General features: G+C 39.8%; 1 protein-coding gene across 9 annotated transcripts in view; it reads right to left on the bottom strand.

The window, feature by feature from the left end:
• Tasp1 (taspase 1) overlaps nt 1-25,503 on the bottom strand; it is a 207,632-nt gene extending 182,129 nt beyond the window's left edge. For 7 of the 9 annotated variants that reach the window (XR_003486507.2, XM_027421662.2, XM_027421665.2 and 4 more), the window contains exons 1-4: nt 25,449-25,503; nt 17,431-17,648; nt 12,048-12,115; nt 7,499-7,567 (exon numbers count right to left, since the gene is read on the bottom strand). Coding sequence is in view for 7 of the 9 variants with exons in the window: in XM_027421662.2 (XP_027277463.1) it covers nt 7,499-7,567; nt 12,048-12,115; nt 17,431-17,575 (282 nt within the window). In the remaining 2 variants the exon portion in view is untranslated. Of the gene's footprint in view, nt 1-7,498; nt 7,568-12,047; nt 12,121-17,430; nt 17,649-24,960; nt 25,094-25,448 lie in introns of those variants that run through there. The other 2 variants (XM_027421663.2, XM_027421668.2) reach the window with 2 other exon arrangements.
• Between the last annotated feature and the right edge of the window lie 873 nt (nt 25,504-26,376).

The raw sequence follows: 26,376 nt of genomic DNA, 5'->3' as shown, positions 1-26,376 counted from the left end.
GTCTCCAATTAATGGAAATGGTCAATGTTTGTTTTGTTTGTGTTTTACTGAAAAAAAAAAAAAAAACTGAGGGCTGAACAGAAGGCTCACCAGTTAAGAAAGCTAGCAGCCAGCTGGGCGTGGTGGCACTTGTCTTTAATACCAAGACTCAAGAGGCAGAGGCCAGTGGAGTTCTGTGAGTTCAAGGTCAGCCTGGTCTACAAAATGAGTTCAAGGACTGTCAAGGCTACACAGAGAAACCTTGTATTAAAAAAGGAGTAGGAGAGGAAGGAAGGGGCGGGAAGGAGGGGAGGAGAGGGGAGGAAAGGAGGAGAGAAAACAGGGGAGGGGAGGGGAAGAGAAGAAAAAGGGAAAAGGAGGAGAGGAGAAGAAGAGAAAGGAAAAGAGAAGAAAGCTAGCTGCTCTTCCAGAGAAGAGTTCAGTTCCCAGAACCAACGTCAGGTAGATCACAACTGTCACTATTTCCAGCTTAGGGGATAGGCTTCCCACCACCTGACCTTACATGCACATACCCACACACAGAAACACACATACACATAATAAAAACGAATATTTTTAAAATTAAAAACTAAAACACAGGAGTCATGCATTGAACAGGTGACAATAAACATCTGACCACAGAGGAGCCCTCAAATAAACTCGCCACGATATATATCAGCCCTTATTAATATGCTCTTCCATCCAGGCATGCCACATGCTAACTGCAAGCCACACCATCTTCATGATCACTACACATTTCCAGCACAAGTATTCTTTGGGTATTTTATTTCTCCATTGCCTGAGGCACAGACAATTTCAGTCAGAAATGTACAATGCCCGGGGGAAAGGAGTGTGGCCAACTCCTACAGGATCTCCCAACAACAGACTACTTAAAGGTGTTGGCATTCTCAAATTCCTTAAGATGCATGCAATGCACTTCTGGCACAGGAGGATATAAAGACACATACAAATGTATAAGAATATTAAATATAGTAACAATATATAGTAATACAAATAGCTACTTTCTTCTTTACCACAAAATACCAGCCATCTATGTAAGAAATTATGTCATAAAGGACTTCAAGTTTATAAGCAAGAAATCCACTGGATTGTACAAAGATTCAAATGCAAGAAACTGTGCCAAATGCAATCTTCTCCATAAAGGATTTAGCTCAGTAATTCTCAACCTTCCTAATGCTGTGACCCTTTAATATAGTTCCTCAAGTTGTAGTAAACCCCCCCCACCAATCATAATTTTCATTGCCACTCCATAACTGTAATTTTGTTGTGATGAATTGTAATGTATGTGTTTTCCAATGGTCTTACCCCTGTGAAAGGATTACTTCACACTCCTGAGGAGTCATGACCCACAGGTTGAGAACCATTGATTTAGACAATAAATCAGTTTCAGATATAAATTAAGATCTTTCCTTCCTTTAGGAAGCTTTTAAGGATAAATCAAGTCAACCAGAAAACTAGAGGGTCACATAATTTAAGCAGAATATTTTGGGAGATTTTTCTTGCTCTTTTGTTTTGTTTTGTTTTGTTTTGTTTTGTTTTTTCAAGACAGGGTTTCTCTGTAGCTATGGAGTCTGTCCTAGAACTCGATTTATAGACCAGGCTGGCCTCAAACTCACAGAGATCTGCCAGCCTCTGCGTCTTGAGTGCTGGAATTAAAGGCATGCACCACCACTGCAAGGCTGGGGATTTTCTTATGTTGTTTGGCTTTCTGGTTGGTTGGTTGGTTGGTTGGCTGGCTGGCTGGCTGGCTGGTCCATCAGTTTAGTTTCTGGTTTTTCTGCAGTGCTGAGGATCTAACTCAGGACCTCATGCATATTAAATATATACTCCAGCATTGATCAACATCCCAGCCAAAGAGAATACTTTAAACAAGAGAACCTATACAATTTATCTTTTGTTAAATGATATTTAAGTTAGTGTAGCACTATTCTTTAATTTGATTTTTACTTTTAATTAAGATATAATTACATCATTTTCTCCATCCCTTTCCTTCAAGTCCAACCCCCCCTTTCAAATTCATAGTCTCGTTTTGTTATTGTTATACATATAAAAACAAATAAATATATAAATACAACCTGCTCAGTCCTGTTAGTGTTACTTGTATACATATGATTTCAAAGCTGACACCCGGTACTGGATAACAAACTAGGGGGCTCATCCCTGGGGAAGACTAGTTCTCCCACTTAGCGTTTTAGTTGCCTGTAGTTCTGGGTCCATAGTCAAAAAAAACATTCACCATAGGTTCTAACAAAATGAAAATCTCTTTCTCATGAGACTCATGAGATTTTTTTTTCATGCAGGACTGAAAATAGTCTCCCAAAAATTTGTCACTCATAGTTCATCCATTAGTCTTCATTAGTCCTTTTAAACTAGGCCTTAGTTTTTATAGTAATGTCTCCATGAAACAAGAATGACAATGTTTCATGAGTAGTTCATTTTCACACAAAAATGTATTAAACGTGCCTTTTTACTTTGGGAGCAGTTCTAAGAAAGTGGTAACTTATGAATCACTCAGAACTCTATCCAATTTTCTCAAAGAAGAAATATTATTGGAGGCTACACCATGTAAAATGTACAAAGTAATGGTCTAGTATTTTTAATCTACTGAACCAAAAAACAAATTCAAAGCAAACTAGATAAACAGTTAATACAGTATAACCCCAGATATGAAGACCAGATTGCTTGTCAATATTATCTTCTCTGCTGAAGTGGAATCAGAGATGTAATACTCAATAAACAGAATCCATTTTCTCCTTTGCTCTACAGATAATCTGTAAAAGCTATAAAACAGTATGCCAAGTAAATTCAACATGAACCTCCAAACTACAATGTATAAACTCATTTGAATGCACTTGGAGGCACCGCTGCTTTTCACACCACAGAGCACCTATCACACAAGAGTGGGCACCTTCCCTCCCAAAACCTGAAAGGGAGAAACTGGTCAGCATACTTGGTGAGACCTGAATGCAACTACCCAAACATTATTTAAAGGAAGAAATACCACCTCTTGTGTCCATAAGTGGTGATTTTTAAGATGACAACCATTGTATTTGTAGTAGACTGAATCATCCATTTCTAAGAAAATCTGGAAAATTGTAGGTCTAGATGGCTTATGTGAGCTTTATATGAGTAAGAACAAAGTACAATATAACTGCTCACTCATGCTCATGCAAACAACCACAATTCAGTGGGCTTCACACACACACATATACACACCAGAATAGCGCACACACACACACACACACACACACACACACACACACACACACACACACACAAAACCAAAAGGGGGGGGTTGTTGGGAAGGATTTTAGGGAGAGGGTGAGAAAGTGAAGGGGGGGTGAAATCACCAAAATTCAGCATACTCATGTATGAAACTGCCACACAATATTTGTTTGTTTGTTTTTTTTTGGTTTTTTTTTTTTTTTTTTTTTTTTTTTTAAGGAAGAAATAAGAGAGGATGGTTATAATTGAGGCAAGCAAGCATAACATGTAGTTTAGAATCCTGGGACCCCTATTTGATTTGGGGTATGCATACACACCTCCGTTCTTGTAATAATGCATTTGGAAGCCTAGTTCACCTACCTGCCAGTACTGTATACACACATCTCTCACTAAACAATGTACCTAGCAACCTCTGGTAACCATCAAATTTAGACAATTTCTATTTAGACATACTCCCACTACATCCACATATGAAAAACAGAAGGACCAATGCAGACTGAACTGGTTTTGGGTGCATGAGAAGTAAGGCAAAACTGTGTCCTCATTAACTCTATTTTGCCATCTTCTTCCTATGGATAAGCACAGGACTAAAATCAAATGCATTGTGAGGGAAACACACACTAGAAAAATAATTATATAACCTAAGCTACCAATCAAAATAGAGAACCACCCAAACTATGCAGCTTAGTAACCAGCCGCCCCCCTCTGACCCCATAAAAAGAGACCCAATGCTGAAGCCTTGAGCCCTTGAGTATCCTTACTCATGTGGCCCCTGTCAATCTTGTACCTCTCTTTAATCAAAATTAAATTATCTTGCTTCTTTTGCAAGTGTGTGTGAGCTGTTATTTTCAATTCTGTGTGTAACAGTCCAAGACTTAGAAACACCAGGTCCAGATCTGGCCACTGCGTAAGTAATAGAAATGCCACAATAAAACTTGCTTCTTTGTGTGCTAACCAAACAATCTATTTCAGGGGAGCTTAAAAGAAGACCCAAGCAGAATGGCACATACTTGTAATCCCAGTACTGGGGAAGTAGAATCCATAGGATCAAGAGTTCAAAAACAAGCTGTGGCTAAGTAGCAAGTCTGAACCCTGCCCCTGTTACATCAGAACCTATCTCAAAAAACAAAAACTAAAACAAAAACAAACAAAAAAAAGATTCTAAGAAAAAACAGTGTAAGAGTGTATGCCAAGGTGAAGAAGGTGTGTATGAAAAGTCCCCTTTGTTACCTTGTCTCCTCCTCCTCTACTGAATAAAGTTGATACTACATTAAAATATTTACTATTTGGGAAAACACAAATGATCACACTTTCTTAAGCCCACGGCTAGATACCCTTTCTAGCCAATAAGAACCATTAAAACATTTCATAACAGTTACTTCAGTCTGTTTAGGAGCACACTCAAAGAATTCATACCAATTCTGTAACTGGCAAAGAAAAACAACAGGCAAGTTTATTATTAGATCATTTATTTAATGGAAACGTATATCCCTACCCCGGTGTGGTATTACAAGTCTTCAATCCCATCAGTGGGAAGGGAAAGGTAAGCCCAGAGAGAGGCAAACTCTGCAAGTTTGGGGCCAGCCTGATCTACACAGCAAGTTCCAGGCCAGCCAGGGCTAAACAGTGAGACCCTGTCTCAAAAAACCCATAAAAATAAATGAAAGTATAATCCCAGCACTAAGGCTGTGGAAGCAGAAGAATTATAAATTCAAGCTAGCCGGAACTACAATAACAAGAATTTATCTTTAAAAAATAAAATACTTTTTTAAAAACGTAATTTTAGGATGAATGGAAGGATCTCTGTGACTTTGAAGCCAACCTGGTCTACACAGTGAGTTCAGGACAGCCAGAATGACATAGAGAAACCATGTCTACCATTTTAACTGATACACAGGCCATACGGATTATCTTCATGCTATAATGTATCCTTCTCAGATCTCTGATGGTATTGAGAGCTAAACTAACTATAGCTTTGCCAGCTTAGCAGCAGCAAGCAACCAGATTCTTCCCTAAGGCTTTCCTAACCTTGTTAGCTCATTTCAGATGTAAAAATCAAGCTTTGCTTTTTCTAGAGCTACTAGGTATCCTTTTGAGAAAAGGTAGACAGGTTTGCCTTGCTAACAGGTGGCGCATGCCTTTGACCCCAGCACTTGGGAGGCAGAGGCAGGCGGACCTCTGTGAGTACCAGACCAGCCTGGTCTCTAAGAGCTCCAAAGCCGCAGAGAAAACCTGTCTCAAAAAAACAAAAAAACAAAGAGAGAGAGAGAGAGAGAGGTTTCAGATGTAACTTTACACTAAAGGAACATAATGTGAAATGACTATTCTCAGTAATAACTGCTTGTGTCTCTGCTAAATGATTAGATGGAATGAAAGAGTGTTAAAATCCATGCAAGTTTTGAGGGTCTAAGAAAGTGTTTTAAGATATATAAAGGTCTGAGGATTTGAGAGTCTGTGTAAGTTCTGACAATTTCAGAAGTAATTTGAGATGTAAATGCAGGTTGTAAAAGTATAAATAAGTAATTTATGGTATGTGAAAATGGGAAATGTTTCAGATTTCTTTCCTCTTCTATGCTATTGTTACAATAAGATTTCAAAAGTTCAGAGTTTTAACATTGATCGGAGTTCTGATAAGCTGGTAGAGCAGTGACTACTTACTGTTTGTTTAGTCACAAGTTCAAGATTTTAAATTTCCTTTGGTTGTCTTCTAAGAATAGACTTAAAGAGCTTCTCATCAGGCTAAAGACATCTCTTTGTCCAATCTACATTTAGCTCTCTAGACAGGAAAAATGTTCATGCTTTTTAACCCAAATCTATAGCCTTCTAGAACCTAAAGATGTGAGTCTACTCCAACTGTTTACCTGCTTATTCTACAATGTAGTTTTCAGTACAGATTGGTAATGCTAGTATACCTAAAACTGTTATGTATTTTTGTAAACTAAAAAAATCATGTTAAGCCAGGCAGTGGTGGCACATGCCCTTAATCCCAGCACTCAAGAGGCAGAGGCTGGTGGACCTCTGTGAGTTCCAGGCCAGCCTGGTCAACAGAGCAAGTTCCAGGACAGGCTCCAAAGCTACAGAGAAACCCCATCTCAAAAAACCAAAAAAGAAAATCATGTTAACGTCACAGAATCAAGGAAGTCATAAGACTTAGATGTACTTATGTACTTCACAGGTCAAAGGACTTCAGATAAGCACAGCCTATGTTTCCCCACCTGTCTATTCCTGAGGATGGTCCCCTCTACCTATCTCCCTCTCCTGGTCTTGATACTCCTCTCCTTCCCCAATTACTAGGACTATGGGCCTGAAAGTTTCAAATGTAATATTTTCCTTTAAGTCTCCAAATTGTAACTTCTGTCCCTAGTCTATATCTAATTCAAAGTGCAACTCTACAGTTAAAAGAGAAGAAATACACAGAAAACATGGCTAGGACTTTCAGTCAACTCCAGAGCTACTTTCCCAGGGGAAGGTATTTGACTGATGCCCTGATATCAAAGACTAACCAAAAGCCCACAACTATCAGCTTGAGAATGTCTACTTTACCTCACACCTCACCCTTCACACTCATTGTTACTCATCTCCATGTCTTAACTCTCCACCCCAAGAAGTCTTCACATCCAGAAAAATAATCATCTCCAGTAACCTGGTCCACTCACTAACAAATCTACCCTCTCCACATTTAAGTCTTGCCAAAGGCCTCAAACACATCAATACTCAAGAGTCAGAGAAACTAGGAGTCCCTCACTATGGAATATCAAGAGCCTCCCCCACTCATCTCAGTGTCCACTGTAAACCTGGCACTGTCCTGAAAATCCCAATAGAACAAGGGTGCTTTCATAAAATACATAACCTACAGCTTCAGGACCTACATCTGCTATGTCTGTGATAAAACTTGTCTTTCCACTTTAGACACTTCTAGAGAACTGAAAATATGTGTTTGTTAAAGACATATCTCACTTTGGGGATGTAAACTTCAAAAACTATCCTACTGAAAATATCTATCACCAATGACTTTTATAACCATGAATCATACAAAAAACAAGAGGAAGAAGGAATTAACCAACCTTTTTATTACTCAGGAAAAGTCACCAAGGAAAATACTCTAAAAAAATTGTTTTTTATCTCAAAATCTTTATATAGCTTTGGTAATACTGGTCGGGAAACACTGGTTTCATGACTTGTGGCTGACTAATTCAGCATCTTCATGCCATTTGAAAATAAGGAAAGTAAATTCAAATATTTTAAATAAAACATAAAAAGAGAAAAGAAATACCTCAAGTTCCACCAGCGCAGCAGTCACTGCATCTGTTGCAAGAGCACCAGCCTGTAGCTTCTCAATTGCCTGTGAAGCCAAGAGAAGAAATTATTCACTGTGAAACAAGCTGCTCAAACATATCATAAGCTTTGCAAAGACTTAAAAAGTATGACACCCTCAGAGTTAGTAAAAATTGGTCAGCAATTCCATTCCACACTTGAAAGCAGGGGAGTCTGACCTGCTGACACAGTGACATGAAGGTAAGATGGTGTTGCGTGTCATTCCTGGATGCATGTGACCTGTGTACTGCAAGTTGGACAAGGCTGCTTTAAGACACACATTTCTCAGATTTAAGAAAAATAATGTTTATTATTCACACTAATTATCATTCTTAATATTATCCAAATTAAAACAATGACTAAAAATTAGCCAATCAAAAGTAAGAGAGCTTCAATGTTCACAGAGCAATTCAAAACAGCCACAGGAATGATATGAGTTAGTTCAGTAAAGATATCCTGATAATTTATATTTCACATAAAGAACCGCATCTCAGACCTAGCTACTTCTACCACTATTTCTACTCTCCCATGCATGCATATCAAAAACAACTATTGTTTCTAAATCACAAAATCTTCTGATATGACACTATGGTGGCTCATATCTTTAATCTCAGCTAGGAAGCTGAGACAGGAAGAGTGCATGGTTTTATAAATTCAAGTCCAGCCTGGGCTTCAAAAATAGGGTTGGGGAGGTGTATATTAATTTAAAAAGAAGAATCCACAGGTGGAAATATTCATTTTCAAAAATATTCTTGGTACTATGTCTTCTGTCAAAATACTCTCTTATCATACATTCTACAGAGTAAAAAATCACCTAATTCTGGGGGGAAAAAAAGAGAAAATATAAGTTGGCTTTTACAATCTGAGTGGCCTGTGCTGACACCTGGAGCCATGGTAACATCTAGGCCAGGGATGGTACTGGGGACCATGTCTGGATCCATGGTCCTGTAATAGCCAGGGTCTATGTTGAGGTCTGTGGCCCATGGTAACACCACAGGCCATACAGATATATAACCTGTGGCCATGTTGTTATCTAAGGGTCATGCCGCCACTAGGGTCATGCCAATCTGGGTGGCATACACTAACACATGAGGCCATGGCAATGTTCAGGCCCAGGCTGCTGGACAGGGCCATATCTGACTCAGTAGCCCAGCAGCCACCAGGGTTTTAGTTGATGTCCGTGGCTCCTATTACCACCAAGGCATGTGCAATGCCCAGGGTCTACACAGCTACCTGAGACCATGTTGGTGTCTCAGGGCCTTGCTGCCTCCAGGCCATACTGATCTGGATGACCTGTGCTGCCACTAGGGCCATGGCAATGTCCAGGCCACACTGCCAAGGACCATGTCTGAGACCATGGTCCTGCTGCAGAGGGGTCTCTAATGATATTCATGGCCAGTGTTGCCTAGGGGGAGGGGAAGTGGTCATAGGAACCACATTGAAATCTGAGGGCTGTGCTGAACTAGTCCCACTCCTCACTGGCCCTGGGATGGCTGTCCCTGCCCCTCACTAGTCACTGCAATGGGAGAACTTGACCCTTTACCTACCCACCATGGGAAAGCTGGATCCCAGCACTCGGGAGAGATGCCCCACCACTCACCATGGACTTGGGAGATCTGGTCCTGACTGATGGCATGGGCCTAAAAGGGCTGGCTCTGCCCCTCACCTGAGGAGGACAGTCCCAGTGACCCAGACCAACCAGCTAAGCTACCACCCAGACCCACATCCTGAGCCTTGGTTTGGCCTACTCTAACATCTACCATATCTATGACCTGCTGAAGTTCATGAAGGGATTGGTCCTGTAATAACGATAACTGCAGGATCCCCAAGACTCAAGGAAACAGCAGGATATCCAAGAGGAATTTCAGTGATGGTCCAATGATGATAGTCTGCCACAAGTCTTGAACGGGACCAATGAATCATTGCAATAGACAATTTTGTGAGATCAGCTGCAGTACCCAATGCCACTAGGATGGATGAAGAGGTAAAAGACAGGAGGTGGGGTATTGTGTTTTGTTTAGTTTTTAATTGATTTTGAGGGGGAGTTCTTTTAGGGGAGGGATGCTGATAGGGAGGGATGCTGAAGGTGTAATGGATACGATATAAAGGGACTGGGAGGTGAGTGGGATTGGGATACATGATGTGAAATTGCCAAAGAATCAATAAAGAATTATGCTATAATTGACTTTTAGGAACTGGAGAGATGGCTCAACAGTTAAGAGCCCTGGCTGTTCTTCCAGAGGAGCTGAGTCCAATTCCCAGCACCCACATGGCAGCTTACAGCTATTTATAACTCCTGTTCCAGGGGGTCTGAAACCCTCACACAGACAAAATACCAATATACATAAAACAAAAATAAATTAATTATTTTTTTTTAAAAAAGCTTTTAATTATGTTATTAAAACTCTAATTCAGGGGCTGGAGCGATGGCTCAGTGGTTAAGAGCACTGGCTGTTCTTCCAGAGGTCTGAGTTCAATTCCTAGCAACCATATGGTGACTAACAACCACCTGTAATGAGATCTGGTGCCCTCTTCTGGTCTGCAGGGATAGATGCAGACAGAATACTGTACATAATAAATAAATAAATCTTTAAAAAAAATATTCTAATTCAATTAGCAAAGTCCAAAAATTAACAATCTATTTCTAATTCATTTTTTAATATTTTATTGTATGTATGAATGTTTTGCTTGCATGTCCAGATATGTACCACATATGTGCCTGTTGCCCTCAGAAATCAGAAGAGGACGTCAGATTCCCCCAGAACTGCAGTTAACAGATAGTTATGAGCTGCCATGTAGGTGCTGGCAAGTGAACCTGGGCTCTCTCCAAGAACAGCAAGTACTCTTACCCACTGACCCATCACTCCTGCTCTGTACTCCTAATTAAACTTTTAGGAAGGTTATTCACACCACCTGTGGTGGCACAAACCTTTAATTCCAGCACATGCAGGTAGAGGCAGGGAGAGTTTAAGGGCAGCCTAGTCTACATAGTGACAGAGTTAAGTTCCAGGACAGCCAGGGCTATATAGAGGTAATTCAAGGGGCCAGGAATCTCAGAGGTTAAGAAGATCACTTGTTGCTCTTGCAGAGGATCCAAGAAGTTCAATTCTCAGAACCCACATGGCAGTTCACAACTGTCTGTAACTCCTGTCACCTTCTTCTGACTCCCAGGGTACCAAATATGCATGTGGCATACACACATAAATGCAGGCAAAACACTCAAACACATAAGGTAATAAACTTAATAAATATAAAAAAGAAGGTAATTCATTGCAAAAATTGAGGAGTATGATTAAGGGGCAGAGCTCACTGCACTAGGAAGACATCTGCTGTGCCCATGATGACGAGCAAAAGGACAGGGCCCACAGTCATCTGAGAAAAGCACTTGCACTTGTTTTTTTCTCTTTCTTTCTTTCTTTCTTTCTTCCTTTTTTCCTTTCTTCTTTCTTTTTGTTGCTGTTGTTGTTTTTCAAGACAGGGTTGCTCTGTAATATTGGTTGTCCTGGAACTTGCTCTGTAAACCAGGCTGGCCTCAAACTCACAAAGATCCACCTGCCTCTGTCTCCCAAGTACTAGGATTAAGTGTGTGCCCCCACCGCCCGCCCAGTTTTCCTTCCTTCCTTTTTTCCTTCCTTCCTTCCTTCCTTCCTTCCTTCCTTCTTTCCTTCCTTCTCTTTCTTCCTTCTCTTTCTTCCTTCCTTCCTTTCTACGACACCACCACCTGGCTTTTCTTCCTTCCTTCTTTCCTTCCTTCTTTCCTTCCTTCCTTCTTTCCTTCCTTCTCTTTCTTCCTTCTTTCTTCCTTCCTTTCTACGACACCACCACCTGGCTTTTCTTCCTTCCTTCTTTCCTTCCTTCTTTCCTTCCTTCTCTTTCTTTCTTCCTTCTTCCTTCCTTCCTTTCTACGCCACCACTGCCAGGCTTTTCTTCCTTCCTTCCTTCCTTTCTTTCTCTTTCTTTTTTGTTTCTTTTTTTTTTTATGACTTCACATCAAGAAAAAAACATTAAGCATTTATTCAAAAGAAAGCAAAGGCAGGTAAGTTCAAAGACAGCCAGAGCTACAAAATCAGACCCTGTTTCAAAAAAAATTATATACATACATACATATATACATATGTGTGTGTGTGTATAAATATATACATACATACATATATACACACACTCAAAAAATGTTTTAAAGGAAGAAAGAAAAGACATTGAACTATTTAGCAGGAACAGTTTTTCTCACTTTTCCATAGAGTTCAATCATTGTGGGAATGTTTAAAAAGATATTGCTATATGTGCCATTACTATAAAAGCATACGGGGAAGGAGAAGAGAAAGCTAAACATCATTCAAAGAATTAAAAGCACGGATTAAACTAAAAACTGAGAATTAAGATCCTACAAATATGAGTAAAATAACTTTGGGATCAAGCCAAACTTCACTGGAAATGAAATTTAAAACACTGAATCCCCAGGTGAAGTTTCATATGGAAAATCACAAGCATTACACACACTCTGCTCATACCTTCTGACAAGCACGTTTGCATACATGTTTATATTCCTTGGCTTTGGATTCAGAATGATAACCTGCACCTACAGAGGGGGAAAAAAACACATGTTAATTATTGCTAAAATACCAGTGAGCATCCAACTAGAAAAGCAGTCCACACACACAGTCCCAGTGCCTTGATTATATGTAGACTCTTAACAGCTCATATCATGCTTTTCTCATTCAAAAAGGTATCCTGTCAAAGCTCCTAAGAATAGCTCATGCACCCAAAGATACTTCACATGGTCACTCCCCACCCCCTTTAAGAACCTCTACTAGGGTCAGAAAGATACCTGCAGCAAGCCAGACAACCTAAGCTCTATTTCAGAAAGAGCCAACTCCCACAAGTCACTCTCTGATCTCTATAAGTGTAATGATCTCCATAAATGTCCTGTGGCACAGACCCTCCACCACAACACACGATAGATAGATAGATAGATAGATAGATAGATAGATAGATAGATAGATAGATAGATAGACAGACAGACAGATAGATGTGATTGATAATTTAAAAAAAATACTAAACTCAGAAGTTCCTTTGGTACGGTTGATAATGCAGGTGGTGCCAGAATCAAAGAGCCTTGAAGTCCCTCTCTAGTGATTTTTTTTTTCCCCCCGAGACAGGGTTTCTCTGTGGCTTTGGAGGCTATCCTGGAACTAGCTCTTGTAGACCAGGCTGGTCTCAAACTCACAGAGATCCGCCTGCCTCTGCCTCCCAAGTGCTGGGATCAAAGGCGTGCGCCACCAACGCATCTTTTAAAAGCCCCACTATTTAGGAAATTGCCATTTAGAATCTAAAATTCTCAAGAATTCTCCAAAAATCCTGATGATCTGTCATTTAAACAAATATCCAGAAAGTTACTTAAAAGTTTGGCTCCAAATAAACTAGCTTCTTTAAGGAAATTTATTCTTAGAACTAGAGAGACGTTAAGAGCACTTGCCACTCTTCCATAGAAAGCCAGCTCAGTTCCCAGGACACACATTGGGCAGCTCACAACCAACCACCTAACTCCAACTCCAGGGAATCCAATATCCTCTTCTGGTCTCCCCAAGTGCACATATGTGTCACACATACAAACATAATACATATGAAAATTTTAAACCTTTATTTTTATTACTTTTGGTATCATGTCTGTGCATCTGTCTGTACAGATGTGTACATTCACACAAGATTCCAAGGAAATCAGAAGAAAGTATTCCATCCTTTGGAACTAGAATTACATGTGACTGTGGGCAGTCCAACTGGAATGTGAACTTGAGTCCTCTTCAAGAGCAAGTGCTTTCTGATGCTTTTTAAGATTTGTATATTTTTATTTAAATGTATGAGTGTTTTGCCTAAAAGAATGTCTGTGCACCACTTGCATGCAGTGTCCATAGAGGCCAAAAGAGGGCACCGGATCTTCTAGAACTGGAGTTACAGGCATTTGTTGACCACTATGTAGGTGCTGGGAATTGAACTCCAGTTCTCTAAAAGAGCAGGCAGTGCTCTTAAACACTGAACCATCTCTCCAGTCCCTTGTTTTTAATTAAGGGGGTTGAGTTAGGGATGGGAGTAGAAGGAGAAAGGGGACCAAGAGGAGGAAAGACAAGAATGTTAAACTCTTGATGACTAAGGTTCTTATTAAAGTTCTTTAGTATGACCCTCCTCCTCCACTAGGTTAAAGCAAAAGAAGGTTAAGGTTATATGTCTAATTTTCCCAAATCTCCTGTGGGTCTAGTGGAAACCTAACACAACTTCTCAAGACTGAGAAAAAGCTGGCCCACAAACAGTGTTACAGGGATCTGAGACAACAAAAACAATGCTAAGCACAACTTCTCAAGACTAAGAAAAAGCTGGCCCACAAACAGTGTTACAGGGACCTGAGACAACAAAAACAATGCTAAGCAACTGGAGTCCCTAAGGCTCAAAAAGTAATTCTCTTTCATGAGAGAAAGTTAAAAGTTCAAAGAGTCTCTATCAGTCTTTGTCAAACCTATCTTCACAGTTCTCTTAAACCATGATCTATAGAAAGAAGAGGGGAGGGGGAGGGGAGGGGGGAGGGGAAAGAAGAGGGAGGGGAGGGGAGGAGAAAGAAAAGGAAAGGGGAAAGAAAAGAAATAGAGAATGTGTCTATGGCCATGTCACCCCAAACTGACCCAATCCCAGCTGATCTCAGAAGCTAAGCAGGGTCAGGCCTGGCCAGTACTAGGAAGGGAGAAGCAGAGGTTGTCCATGATCACACCATTTCCTGCCATAGTCCAGACTGATCCCTACTCATTCTGGTCTCTAGCAGTCTTTAGCTGGGAGCCATTACCATCAAGTATGTGTCTGAGAGAGGAAGAATAGAATCATAACAGTCAAAACAAGCAATGTTTTCCAAGGAATCTAACCCTGTTACTACCTGTCCAAGTTTCAGATGTTTCTCGTACTTTTTACCAATAACTTTAAAGACAGTTACTCACTGTATTATGGATGCATTGCTGACATGGTGCAGTAACAATGATAATGAACCAGAGATTCAGAAGCAGGAGTTAAGAGTTCCAGGTCTACTTTTAACTGTGTAAAAGTACAGACATTTCCATACATTTGCCTCATCTCACCTTTTTTTTTCTTTTTTTAAAGATCCTTTTATCTTTGTGGGTGTGAGCATGCGTGTGTGTGCGTTCGTGCGTGCGTGCGTGTTGTTGTGTGTGCCACATCACATGTATGGAGGTGCCTGTGACTACCAAAGATATCAGATCCTCTGCAGCTGAAGTTACAGGCGGTTCTAAGCTGCCTCATGTGGTCGCTAGAAACTGAACTCAGTTCTCTGAGAATAGCAATAGTTCTTAACCACTAAGCAATTTCTCCAGCCCCCTCATCTCATTGTAAAAGAAGGCACTGTGACAAAAGAAAAGGGAATTAGCCAATTTAGTGGCACATGCCAAGGCAGGAAACTCACAACTCTGAGGCAAGACTGTGCTATATAACAGTACTCTATCTTGAAGATAAGCTACATAACTGCTTATGGTGGCTTATGTCTGCAGTATCAGCACTGAAGGCTAAACTGGAGAACTGCCCAGAGTTCCAGGCCAGCTTAGGCTACAAAGTGAGTTCTGGGTCAGCCTGGGCTAGAGTGAGATAGTGTATTAAAAAAAAAAAATGTGGGGAAGAGGGTGCAACTAGATGGCTCAAGAAATAAGTACCTATTGCAAGCCTAGAAATCTTGAGTTTGATCTCCAGGAGCCATGTAAAGATGGGAGAAAACCATCTCACAAAGTTGCCCTTTGACACATGCACCACAGCACAAGCATCCACACACACATGACATGCACACATAATAATAATCATTTTTTTTTCATAAAAAGGCTGATGATACACCTCTGTGACTAGGCACTCAGCTGGCACACACAAGGCCTTATAGTTAAATCCCAGGAGAAAGACAGGGTATGATAGATGGGGCAGGGGACTGGAAGAGATAGACAGAGAAATTAAACTTCCTATATTTCATTTTAGATTAGATTCTAAGGGACTTCCAAGTTGTCCAGTCTAAAAAATAGCCTAAGGTTAATGATCAGACAAGATACTAGTTTCATGAGAAATATGTCTACTCTGGGCAAAACTAAAAGGAGACTTGCCATTCTTTCTCTGCAGGTATCATGGAATTTACATTCTAAATGCAAGAAAATGAAAATGGCCAAAATATAAAGAGCCTGCTGAGTAGACCTGACCTCAAAGCCATGCCTCCTCAAGTGGGGGATTTAGAAATTACGCTTTACTCTATCTGTCCTCATGGTCCTTTTAAGTAGACAGATCACAGAATGAGACAGTGCCAAAAGTTAGGTCAATTAAGGGTTTCTCAGCCCAGCTTTGCAGTGCAACTGGAGTCATTTTAAGCCACTTAATGTCGAGTGCCAAGGTTCTTCACTTGTAATAATTTTTTTACATTCATTTATTGTGGATGTGTGGATGTGTACATGCAAGCACACATGTGGAGTTCGTGAGTGACCATTGAGGAAGTAGGCTCTCTTCTTCCATCATGTGGATTCCAAGATCAAATTCAGGTTGTCAGGCTTGGTGGCAAGTGCCTTTACCCACTAAACTGGTTCACCATTATCTAAATATACTTCTTTAGCATAACATAAGGTGGCCATTCAGGAGGACTACAGACAGAAGACTAGAGGAAAGGAGACTGGTACTATACAAAACATCTACAGCACTATGTAAGCAAGATTCCTCTGAAGCCCCTGACCTAGTTTCTTCACCTGTCAAATTATCTTTGTCAAAAATACTGTCTCAGGATGACACAGTGTTCTGATCACTGTAACCTGAGAGACCATCTCTCAGTAATAAGACATTTGTTCACAATTTATTTCTTCTCTTTGTTCTCTCAGAACCTGTCACCACCTCTCTAACAGGTAACTCAAGTTGTTACTTCTATAGCTCAAAAGACTATTGTAGTTTCAACCATCTGGCCCTTTCTTTAGACTCAAAAGTTACTGCATATATTCATGTTAATACGTTTGCTATGGCTTTTCTCCCACTAATCTTTCAACTGTCAGTTCATTTCATAAAGAATCACTGAAGCTGTACAGGGCAAAGAGAAAGTACAACATTCTTACGAGGCTGCCTATGGGCTGTCAAGATGGCTCTGTGGGTAACGGTGCTTGCCATGGTGACTAATGACCTGAGTTCAATCCCCGTAACCCACATAGTAGAGAAAACTGACTCCCATAAGTTATCTTCTGACCTCTCCACAAAGGTGCCATGGTGCTCATGCTCAGACACACACAGATACATACATACATACATACATACATACATACATACATACATGAATAAATGCGGGGAGCTGATAAACATAATTTTGCAATTATGCTTTAAGATGGCCCCTGTATAAAATGAGGCCAAAAGATTTTTTCAATGGCATAATTCTATAAAACCTAAATCAGAATTTAAAAACTTACTTTGGTTTCAAGCCAGACATAGTGGTGCATACCTTTAATCCCAGTGCTTGAGAGGCAGAGGCAGTTGGATCTCTGTGAGTTTAAGACCAGCTTGGTCTACATATTGAGTACCAGGACAGCCAGAACTACATAATGAGATCCTGTCTCTAAATAAATAAATATTTACAAATTACTTTGGTTTTAACACTACTGATTCAAGCATATGTACTATATAAGGTAAAGGTAAATGAGAGAGAGGAAATATGAAAAACAAAGGAGGAAGTATCATTGTAAGATCTTCCAACAGGGGGTATAGAATAGGCCCTCACTCTATGAACATCTAACAGATTCTTTGGTTCTAATCCCTCTTTGTCAGATACGAACTGCAATTTCAAAGCAAGAAATGGAAACCATTCTTTTCGGCTTCCATTCCAACTCACACACAAAGTCTCACCTGCATGCACCAGCACAAAGCCACCTCGTTTCTCCTCACAGGGCTGCCTTGTTTCTGATTCCTTGACTGTTACTTTAGCAGCAGATGCCTGAGGCGATCTGGAAGGCAGTCCTTCTCCAGAACTCATCCCCTTCTCCATGGTCATTCTCCAGGATTATCATCTTCTACCAGGAAAAAAGCATCCTTCCATGCAAAAGCACTGCACAAGAGGAGCTACCCTAGAGAAAAACAGGAAAAAATTACCTCTATTTCTTTCTACCCACATGCACATTACTTACAAAAAGTCATGCACATGTCTTTTTCAAAACAGGCCCTTTTAAAATTATTGAACTAGATAGCAATAACACAAATGAGAAGTTTACAATTTAAATCCCTGTCTTGTCCAGAGACAGTACTTGCCTGAAGACATAGAAACAAAAGAACTTACAATAAAAGAACTCATCCTGGCTGACTGTGGAAACACACACCTTTACTAGAGCACTTGACAGTCAGAGGCAGGAGGATCACTGAGCTTGAGGCTAGCCTAGTCTATATAGCTAGTTCCAGCCTACCCAGGGCTACAGTTCCATCCTTTTAAAAAGAAAAAAGAAAAAACCTACAAGAAAAAAAAAAACTCAACCTAGTCTAAATTTTGTCTTTGTATTACCCATACTAAAGTAAACCTAAACATGTGTAACTATCACTTTATTTTCCCTGAACACTAGCTGATCTCTGGGACAATTTGAAATCACAAGCACCATTGGCATATGAAACTGATATAAAGTCTAGCTTTCTACTTAAAGAAAGCAACAAATTCATACTTACATTTAAAGAATTTCTTAGTTTTTATTTATTATTATTGTATGTGTATGCGTGCTGGGGAGGCAGAAGACAGAGAACAACACTGTGGTGTCAGTTTTCTCCTTCCACCTTTACATGGGTTCTAGGAATCAAACTTACAGAGCAAGCACCATTACCAGCTGAGTCATCTCACCAGCTTGATGTTTGTTTGTTTGTTTGTTGGCACAGGATCACACTATGTGGCTCAAACTGGCCTGAACCACCCCCCCTCAGTGACTGTCCTGCCACAGCCTCCTGAGTGAGTACTGAGATTACAGAGTGTAACACCACTGTTCCTACTTACAAAGAAATTCTTAGGATTCTCAAGATTACTAGTTCAATGCTGCTCAGAGCAATTATGAAGTATAAATGTTAACAAAGTTATGTCTAAACCATGAATCAATCATGAAACATAAATGCTAACCAAGTTATGTCTGATCCAAAAATTAAACAAGCACTCCAAATAGCTGTCAGCATGAAAAACATGAAGTTCTCCACAGGTAAATAATGAGACATAAAATTTAATAAAACAATTTTCAAGCAACTAAAGCTACAAAGCTTTTCATTTTTCTGGCTAGGCATTAAACACTGAAAAACATTACACAATCGAGGTTTACTAACAAAAAGGTCAGAATATATTCTAAATTAGGAATAAACATACTTTAAAAGCAACAAAGAGATCTAAAGAAAACATAACAGTGGGTGGTCAAATCTTCTTAAATGACAGTGTTAAGTAAAAAACATTCAATTCGTATTAAATTGAAGAGGAAGGGGTCAGATATGGTGGTATGTCTATAGTTGTAGCACTGATAAGGCTAAGACTAAAGGGTCACAAACTGAAGGTCAACAGGGGCTACACAGCTAGAACCTGGCTCAAAAATCAGTTAATTCAATTACATTAAAAGCAGCCACTAGAAAGAATGAAGAAGTTCTTGATATATAAATATGGAAAACAAACAAACATCTAGTTATTTTAAAACATGCAAATAATTAACTCAGAAATTTGAGACCATTCCTGGCTATACAATGAGTTCCAGAACAGCTTTACCTATAAGATACTCTTAAAAAAAAAAAAAATGCACAGAAACATATGCAGTATTATCTGTATTATATATACAAAGTATGCATCTGGATAGATATACAAAAAACCAATACAGTAATTTTACCCAAAGGATATTTAGATGATCAATGGACAATGGTATGACAGGATTAGGAATTTAAAACATCTGAATGCATATCTAAATGCATCTCTCTGTGTCTGTCTCTCTGTGTCTGTCTCTGTCTGTCTGTCTGTCTGTCTGTCTCTCTCTCTCTCTCTCTCTCTCTCTCTCTCTCTCTCTCTCTCTCTCTCTCACACACACACACACACACACACACACACACACACACACACACACACACAAACACAAAACACTACACTATAACAAAACCTAAAAAAAGCCAGGGCCTGTTCCTTTTTCTCATCGTTGAGGAAAGGGAAACCCCTAAATCTGCCATTATCCAGTCGTAAAAAGCAAAAGAAGAAAAGCTTTTCTGCTGCCTCTCTCTCTTCTGCTTAATTCATCAGCAGCTTATCCATTGATAACCTTTTTTTTCTTTAGAGAAAGCAGAGCTGAGACACTAGAAACAACAACGGACTCCACCAACCTGTCATCTCACCACCCACAGGCAAAAAATTCTGGACTGTCTCTGAGGATTAAGCTCAGATAAATCCCTACTGATGACATGGTCCACTCAAATTATCATCTGCCCACCTGTCTGCCCAGATCTAGCCCCACACCTCACCTCTGTTGCCTCCATGGTTGCACACATCATCTCTGTAGCTCAAGTCAACCCTGAGGCCTGGGATCAACTCTGACCCTGCAGCCCTGCTACATTTGGCTCTGGCAGCTCTCCATCAGCTCAGCTCTCTACCTCTGCCTCCAGGAAGGTGTCTTTGAACTGCTTGAACTCCCTGTACCTTCTTTACAACATTCTGTAACCTGCACTAACACATATATAATTACTGCATTATATGCAGTGTGAGATATGAGTAATTAAGACTGGGATAAAAGAACCTGTGTTGCAATAGCTAGCTATTAAGGCAAATTAGACTACTTTACAAATTAGAGGCAACTAAAGCTTATGAACTTGTTATTTGATCATATTTTTCTTTCTGTTTTTTTGTTTGTTTTTAAGACAAGGCCTCATGTATCTCCTGCAGACCTTGAACAGTTATCAACAATGGCCTTGAATTTCTGATCCTCCTGATTCTACCTCTAGAATCCTGGGATTACAAGTATGTGCCACCATACCCAGTGTTATACAGTCCTTAAAATCTAACCCAGTTTGTAGTCTGGTAGGCAAACTCTCTAACAACCAAGTAATATCCCTTTGCACAACCCACTAAATAAATTCTAACATTGTAGGAAGATACAAATGTTCTGTGTATAACATACTAATGACATCAGTATTAAGAGCCTTAAAATGTATAATATTGAATATCATATCAATACAATACAATGTATGTACAATCAACATTCTAAAACTGATGGTTTCACAGTCTGAATATCAGAAATGCCAATAAATCATACAGTTTGAGTTTATACATAAATTATATCTTAACTAAGTTGTCTAAAACATAAGCTCTTGCTTCCTATAAACTGTATTTTTTTCTGATTTACTAAAGCCAATGGTCTGCTCTTAGTCTATTTCCACTCTTTTTTTCTCTTAACTTCCTGACCTTCATGGCAAGCACACCAGCATACACTCCTAGCTCGTGAGCCTTCTGGACCTATTTTCAGCATCTCCAGAACTGTGTTACTGCCATCCTTTCAAAACTGTCCTCTCAGCAAAACACATGCTTTCTTGGCTTTTTTATGTTCTACTGGAAATAAAATTGTGGCCGGAGCCACAGCTTTTTCTCTTTGGAGTTCCATCTTGATGTTTCTTGCTAACCTACCAAAATGAGCTCATTTTTTCCCCTAAAACCTAGGTCTTCCCACATAATTTTTCATAATTGCAAAAACCTTTTGTAACTCACCATACAGACATTTCAGACTGCACCAAAATCCTGTAGGTTTCGTTCTCAACCAATTAACTTCTTTTTCCTCTACCCCTGTTTGGCCCAAATACCTCTTAGCATAAATATTACACAGCATCTGAACTTTTTTCTACAAGCATGCTATCATAGAGCAACCATCTACTGCCAAAATAAAGACTGCCAAAATAAATCTCATAAAGGACAATACTGAACAAAACAAATGCCATGCCAAAAATCAGGAATAGATAATATGTAAGCAGAAATACAATCTGAATATCCAATATTAAAGAATATTCATAAAAGAACAAAAAATTATTGCTAACAAAACTGTACTGGTACCTTAAGTTGAATATAATTGTTTTGAAAAGGAGTCTAAGTATAAAAAGCCTGAAAATATGCAATACTGTACCAGAAGCAGTACATATGAACTAGTTTATACAGACACAAGTTAGCAGTATCATAGATCCACCTCTAAGAAGAACTGAGAAATCATGTGTTCTCTACCTTTCATATTTGAACTTGTTTTATCCAGTACTAGCCACAGAAGAGACTCTTTATTTGACCATTTTGGGGACCAACATGAATACTCATTCACTAATCATCAAGACCAGAAGGGATTCTCAAAATAAACATTATTTTTTTTTTGTTCACTTCAGGGACTTTCTAGGTAACTAATTTATGGTCTAAATCTTGACCTTGGATCTCTAAAAAAAATATTATACATATATACATATATATAAATATGTATATATATATATATATATATATATATATTTCCAATCACATGTGATGACATTTGTTTTTTAATTATACAGCTCAGAAAAGTATCATGTGTCCTGTTTAATCTTTCCAAAGCAGTGTAGGAGGAAGAATTCATACAGCTGATAATAGAGTATTTCTTTTTTTTTAAGATTTTATTTATTATGTATACAACATTCTGCTTCCATGTATATCAGCACACCAGAAGACGGCACCAAATCTCATAGTGGATGGTTGTGAGCCACCATGTGGTTGCTGGGAATTGAACTCAGGACCTCTGGAAGAGCAGTCAGTGCTCTTAACCTCTGAGCCATCTCTCCAGCCCAATAAAGTATTTCTTTACAGAAGAAATTCAGCCCTTAAGCTATTGCAATTGATAATTAAAAAAAAACAAAAAAACAAAAAAACACTTTGTTAGCCGAGCAGTGGTAGCACACACCTTGGATTCCAGCACTGGGGAGGCACAGGCAGGCAGATGTCTGTGAGTTTGAGGCCACCCTGTTCTACAAAGTTCTATGATAGCCAGAGCTGTAACACAGAGAAACCCTGTCTTGAAAACCAGACAAACAAGCAAAGACGACATTATTAACTGGCCAAGATAGCACAGGACTGTAATCCTAGCTCTTAAGAATGGGATTGATATGTAAAACAAGATTGTTTCTAATTAAAAAAAAAAAAAAAAAAAAGGCATTGACAGGATGATCACTGAAAGCTCAAGGGCAGCCTGATCTACATAATGGATTGCAGGCAGGACAATCAGGGATATGAGGTGAGAGGCTCTCATTTTAAAAAAATCAAAGCACAGTATTCTGGCTTTTCAGATCATGACAATGGGATTGTAATGCTTTATTAATGAGTCCCAGAACAAGCTTAAATTCATCTTTGAGCCAGTAATCATCCTACCTCTGAGCATACCTTCTATCTAAATTTTAAACAAAAAGGGCTTAGTCTTTCTTAGGTTGGTCTGTGTTGTTGAGGATGATTTGTTTTGTTTTGTTCTGTGAGACAGGGTTTCATGTAGCCCAGGCTGACCTTAAATTTCTGATCCTCCTCCCTTCACTTCCCAAGTTCTAGGATTTCGGGCGTGTGCTCCTGGTTAGCTTCACATATTTTATGCTATGCTTAATATAGAATAATATAGAATTTTAAAAACATATTGCAACCTAAGAGTTCAACAGAGAGGGATGGTTATAACTCACATTATTTGTGGCCAACTGACTTTTAAGATGGATGCCTAAGCCAGTTAGTGGGAAAAGGAAAGTCACCAAAGGTGATGAAAATTGGATAGCCAGAAAGCAAAAGGTAAAGTTGTGATCCTCTCTGCTACTATTCACCAAAATTAAGTGCATTAAAAACAAGAGTCAAAACTATAAAAACTTTTAGAGTTACCAGAAGTTATACAGAAATAAACATGGGACTCTAGATTTAGCAGTGTTTGCTGTTGTTTGGGTTTTAGAGACAGCATCTCTCTATTTGAGACAGATTCACTCAATTATGTAGCTCTGGCCTCTGTTAAAAATAAGCACGGATATAAAATAAATTTTAAAAACTGGATTAGACATTTCTCCAAAACTATGTAAGGATCAATTAGTACATGAAAACATACTTAAGATGACTAATCACAAAAATGAAAACAACAATGAGATACTATTTCACTAGTACCACTAAGATGCACATAATCAAAACAACAGGTATTTGCCAGAAGTTAGAGAAGCAGACCTTCATAATCTGTGGGACTCAATATTAGGTAGCCACTCTACAAAATATCTGCTCAGTTCTCAAAACACATGACCCAGAAATGCCACTTCTAGGTACATGCAAAAAAAAGAAAAAAGAAAGAAAACAGAAAAATATCCACACACAAAGTCATAGAGATGTAGAACTATCCCAAAACAATATAACTGCATATCCCTAAAATGGAATGAGTAAGTTATGTAGGTCAGTGATAGAATTCTTAGCTAGCATGTGTGAAGTCCATCCCCAGAATAACAAGGGAAAATAAACAAAAAGAATAATGTATTGTTACATAGTCATGGACAAAGCCTGAAAACATTATGCTAACTCAAAGAAGCTAGACACAAAAGGACACCTGTTACATGATTCCATTTACTTGAAATGTACAAAACAGGAAGATGCATACTGAACAATGGATCAGAAGGTGGCGCAGGGGTTGCAGGTGAAGGAGGGTTAACTATTTTGGGTACAAGATTTCTGGTGAAGGTGTTAAAAACGTTCTGGAATTAGACAGCAAAATTTAAAACACACTCGCAAAAACTTTTGAACACTTAAAACACGCACAGAGAGAGATCTACAATTTAAAAGGATGGATTTTGTACTGTGATGATTATACCTCAATAAGAGAAAAAAACAAAAAACCCATAACCAGGGCTGGAAAGATGGCTCAGCAGGAAAGAGCACTTCTCTCTTGCAGAGGACCTGAGTTGCTCCTAGCACCACATGCTGGCTTATAACCATCCAGAATTCCAGTTCCAGGAAATAGGATGCCCTCTTCTGGTCTCCATGGATAGACACGTGGTGTACAGACAGACATTAAAAAGCAAGCACTCACACACGTAAAATTAAAAAAAAAAAAAAAAAAAAAAAAAAACTAAAGACAAAGCATAACCAATCTATACAATGGGTGCAACATATACAAACTGCAATTTTTAGTTTACTTGCCGATGATAGCTTTAAAACACCTAAGAAATGATAAAGAACAAAATCCTTAGTTGAGGCAGCTATGTTAACCTCTTAACTATTTCTGCAGTTCCCAAACATTTTCTAATAACCAACGCTTTTCTGAAGTAGTAAGAGGAAAGGGGCTTATTTACAACAAACAAAAAGGGAAATTATCAAAGGCCCAAGTGTGTAAGTGAAACTTCCTTAGCTTATTTTTCAAAGATTCCTTAGTCCAATAGCCCCCAACAAACCTTTCTTTCCTCTCCCCAGCAGAATTACGCTGAACTCGGAATTACTATGCTCTCTACTGCAAAACCCCTCCTGCTGCTTCATCTACTCGGTCCCAGCCTCCGCGGCCTCTGCATTGGATGCTGAAGTCCCTCGGGACTCTAACCAGGCCTCTAAGACACTGCGGGAAGCTCTGGCCCCACCGCGACACCGGTACGTGGCACATCGCCGGCCCTGCGCGAACCCGGGGGCCGCGAGTTCCCTGCAGGCTGTGACTGCACAGAGCCCAAAGCGCTACTAGAACTCCGCAGCCAAGGAAACTGGCGGGCCCCACGCGTGACCGTGACTCGGAGCCAAGGACCCCGTGGGCCCGTGCCCCAGGGCAGGCAGGTGGCGCCGTACGCGCCGTCCCGCGCGGTCGGGAGAGGACGCCGCGCGGGCCTGCGAGGCCACACGGAGACCGAGGCTGGGCGGCAGCGACGCGGACAGCGTGAGAACGAGGGACACTCACCCGCGTCAGCGCAGAGCACTCCTTACACCGGAAGTAGTCGCTCGCCCGTTGCCAGGGTGAGGAAGCGGGAGTGGCATGAAGCCTTTCCATTGGCTGAAGGTGCGGCACGTGTCCGGAAGTAGACGCCCTGGGCGGTTGTGTCTAGTCTGTAACGGGTTCTGTGGCTTCAGAGCAGACGCACAGTTCTGTCTCCGGCTTTGATATTTGGGCATTTCTTTTATTTATTTACCTATTTGTTTATTTATTTACTTTTTGGCAGATTTAGGTTTGTTTGTTGTCGTAGCCATGCAGTCACCGTTACCCGCCTCGGCTGCACTGGGCCCTGTTATTATTAGCTTGCAAGACGTGGCTACTTCTTATCCACGTGGTTACCTGACTAGCGCAGTTGCAGGAAATGAAAATAGTGGCCATCATTGATTAAGAGGTTGCTGAAGAACCCTTCTTCCGTCATCCTTGCAACCTGACTCCAATGGAAAACTAGGATTCTACCTGGATTGTGTATAGTGGGAGTCAGCCTTACCCTAGGAAGAAGGAAAATGTAATTAGCCTTATGTAATTGTCCAAGATCAAAGACCAGACCCAGTAACAATTACATACAGTTTCCTTGTAGTATCACGAATCTTTTAACAGATAGCCTGCTTGGGGATAGCAGATATTGGAAGGAATAAAACGGGCAAGTTAAGCATTACTCATCTGAAATATTTGGGATGAAAAAACACTTGTTTTTTTTTTCAAATTTTGAAATATCTGCTTATTCATAATAAAACGTCCTGGGGGGTGGGACGCCAGTTACAAAAAGAAATACTCTGTTGTAGTTCATATAGACTCTACACACAGAGCCTTTAGGTAATTCTGGAAAGCATTTTATATTTTGTGCATGGTGTCAGAGCAGAGGTTTTGGATTTTTAGATTAGAGATGCTCCGCATG

The sequence above is a fragment of the Cricetulus griseus genome, chromosome 6, assembly GCF_003668045.3.
Source record: "Cricetulus griseus strain 17A/GY chromosome 6, alternate assembly CriGri-PICRH-1.0, whole genome shotgun sequence".
Lineage (NCBI taxonomy): Eukaryota > Metazoa > Chordata > Mammalia > Rodentia > Cricetidae > Cricetulus > Cricetulus griseus.
The sequence above is the reverse complement of the archived record's forward strand: the minus strand, read 5'-3'. Positions and strand labels throughout refer to the sequence as shown.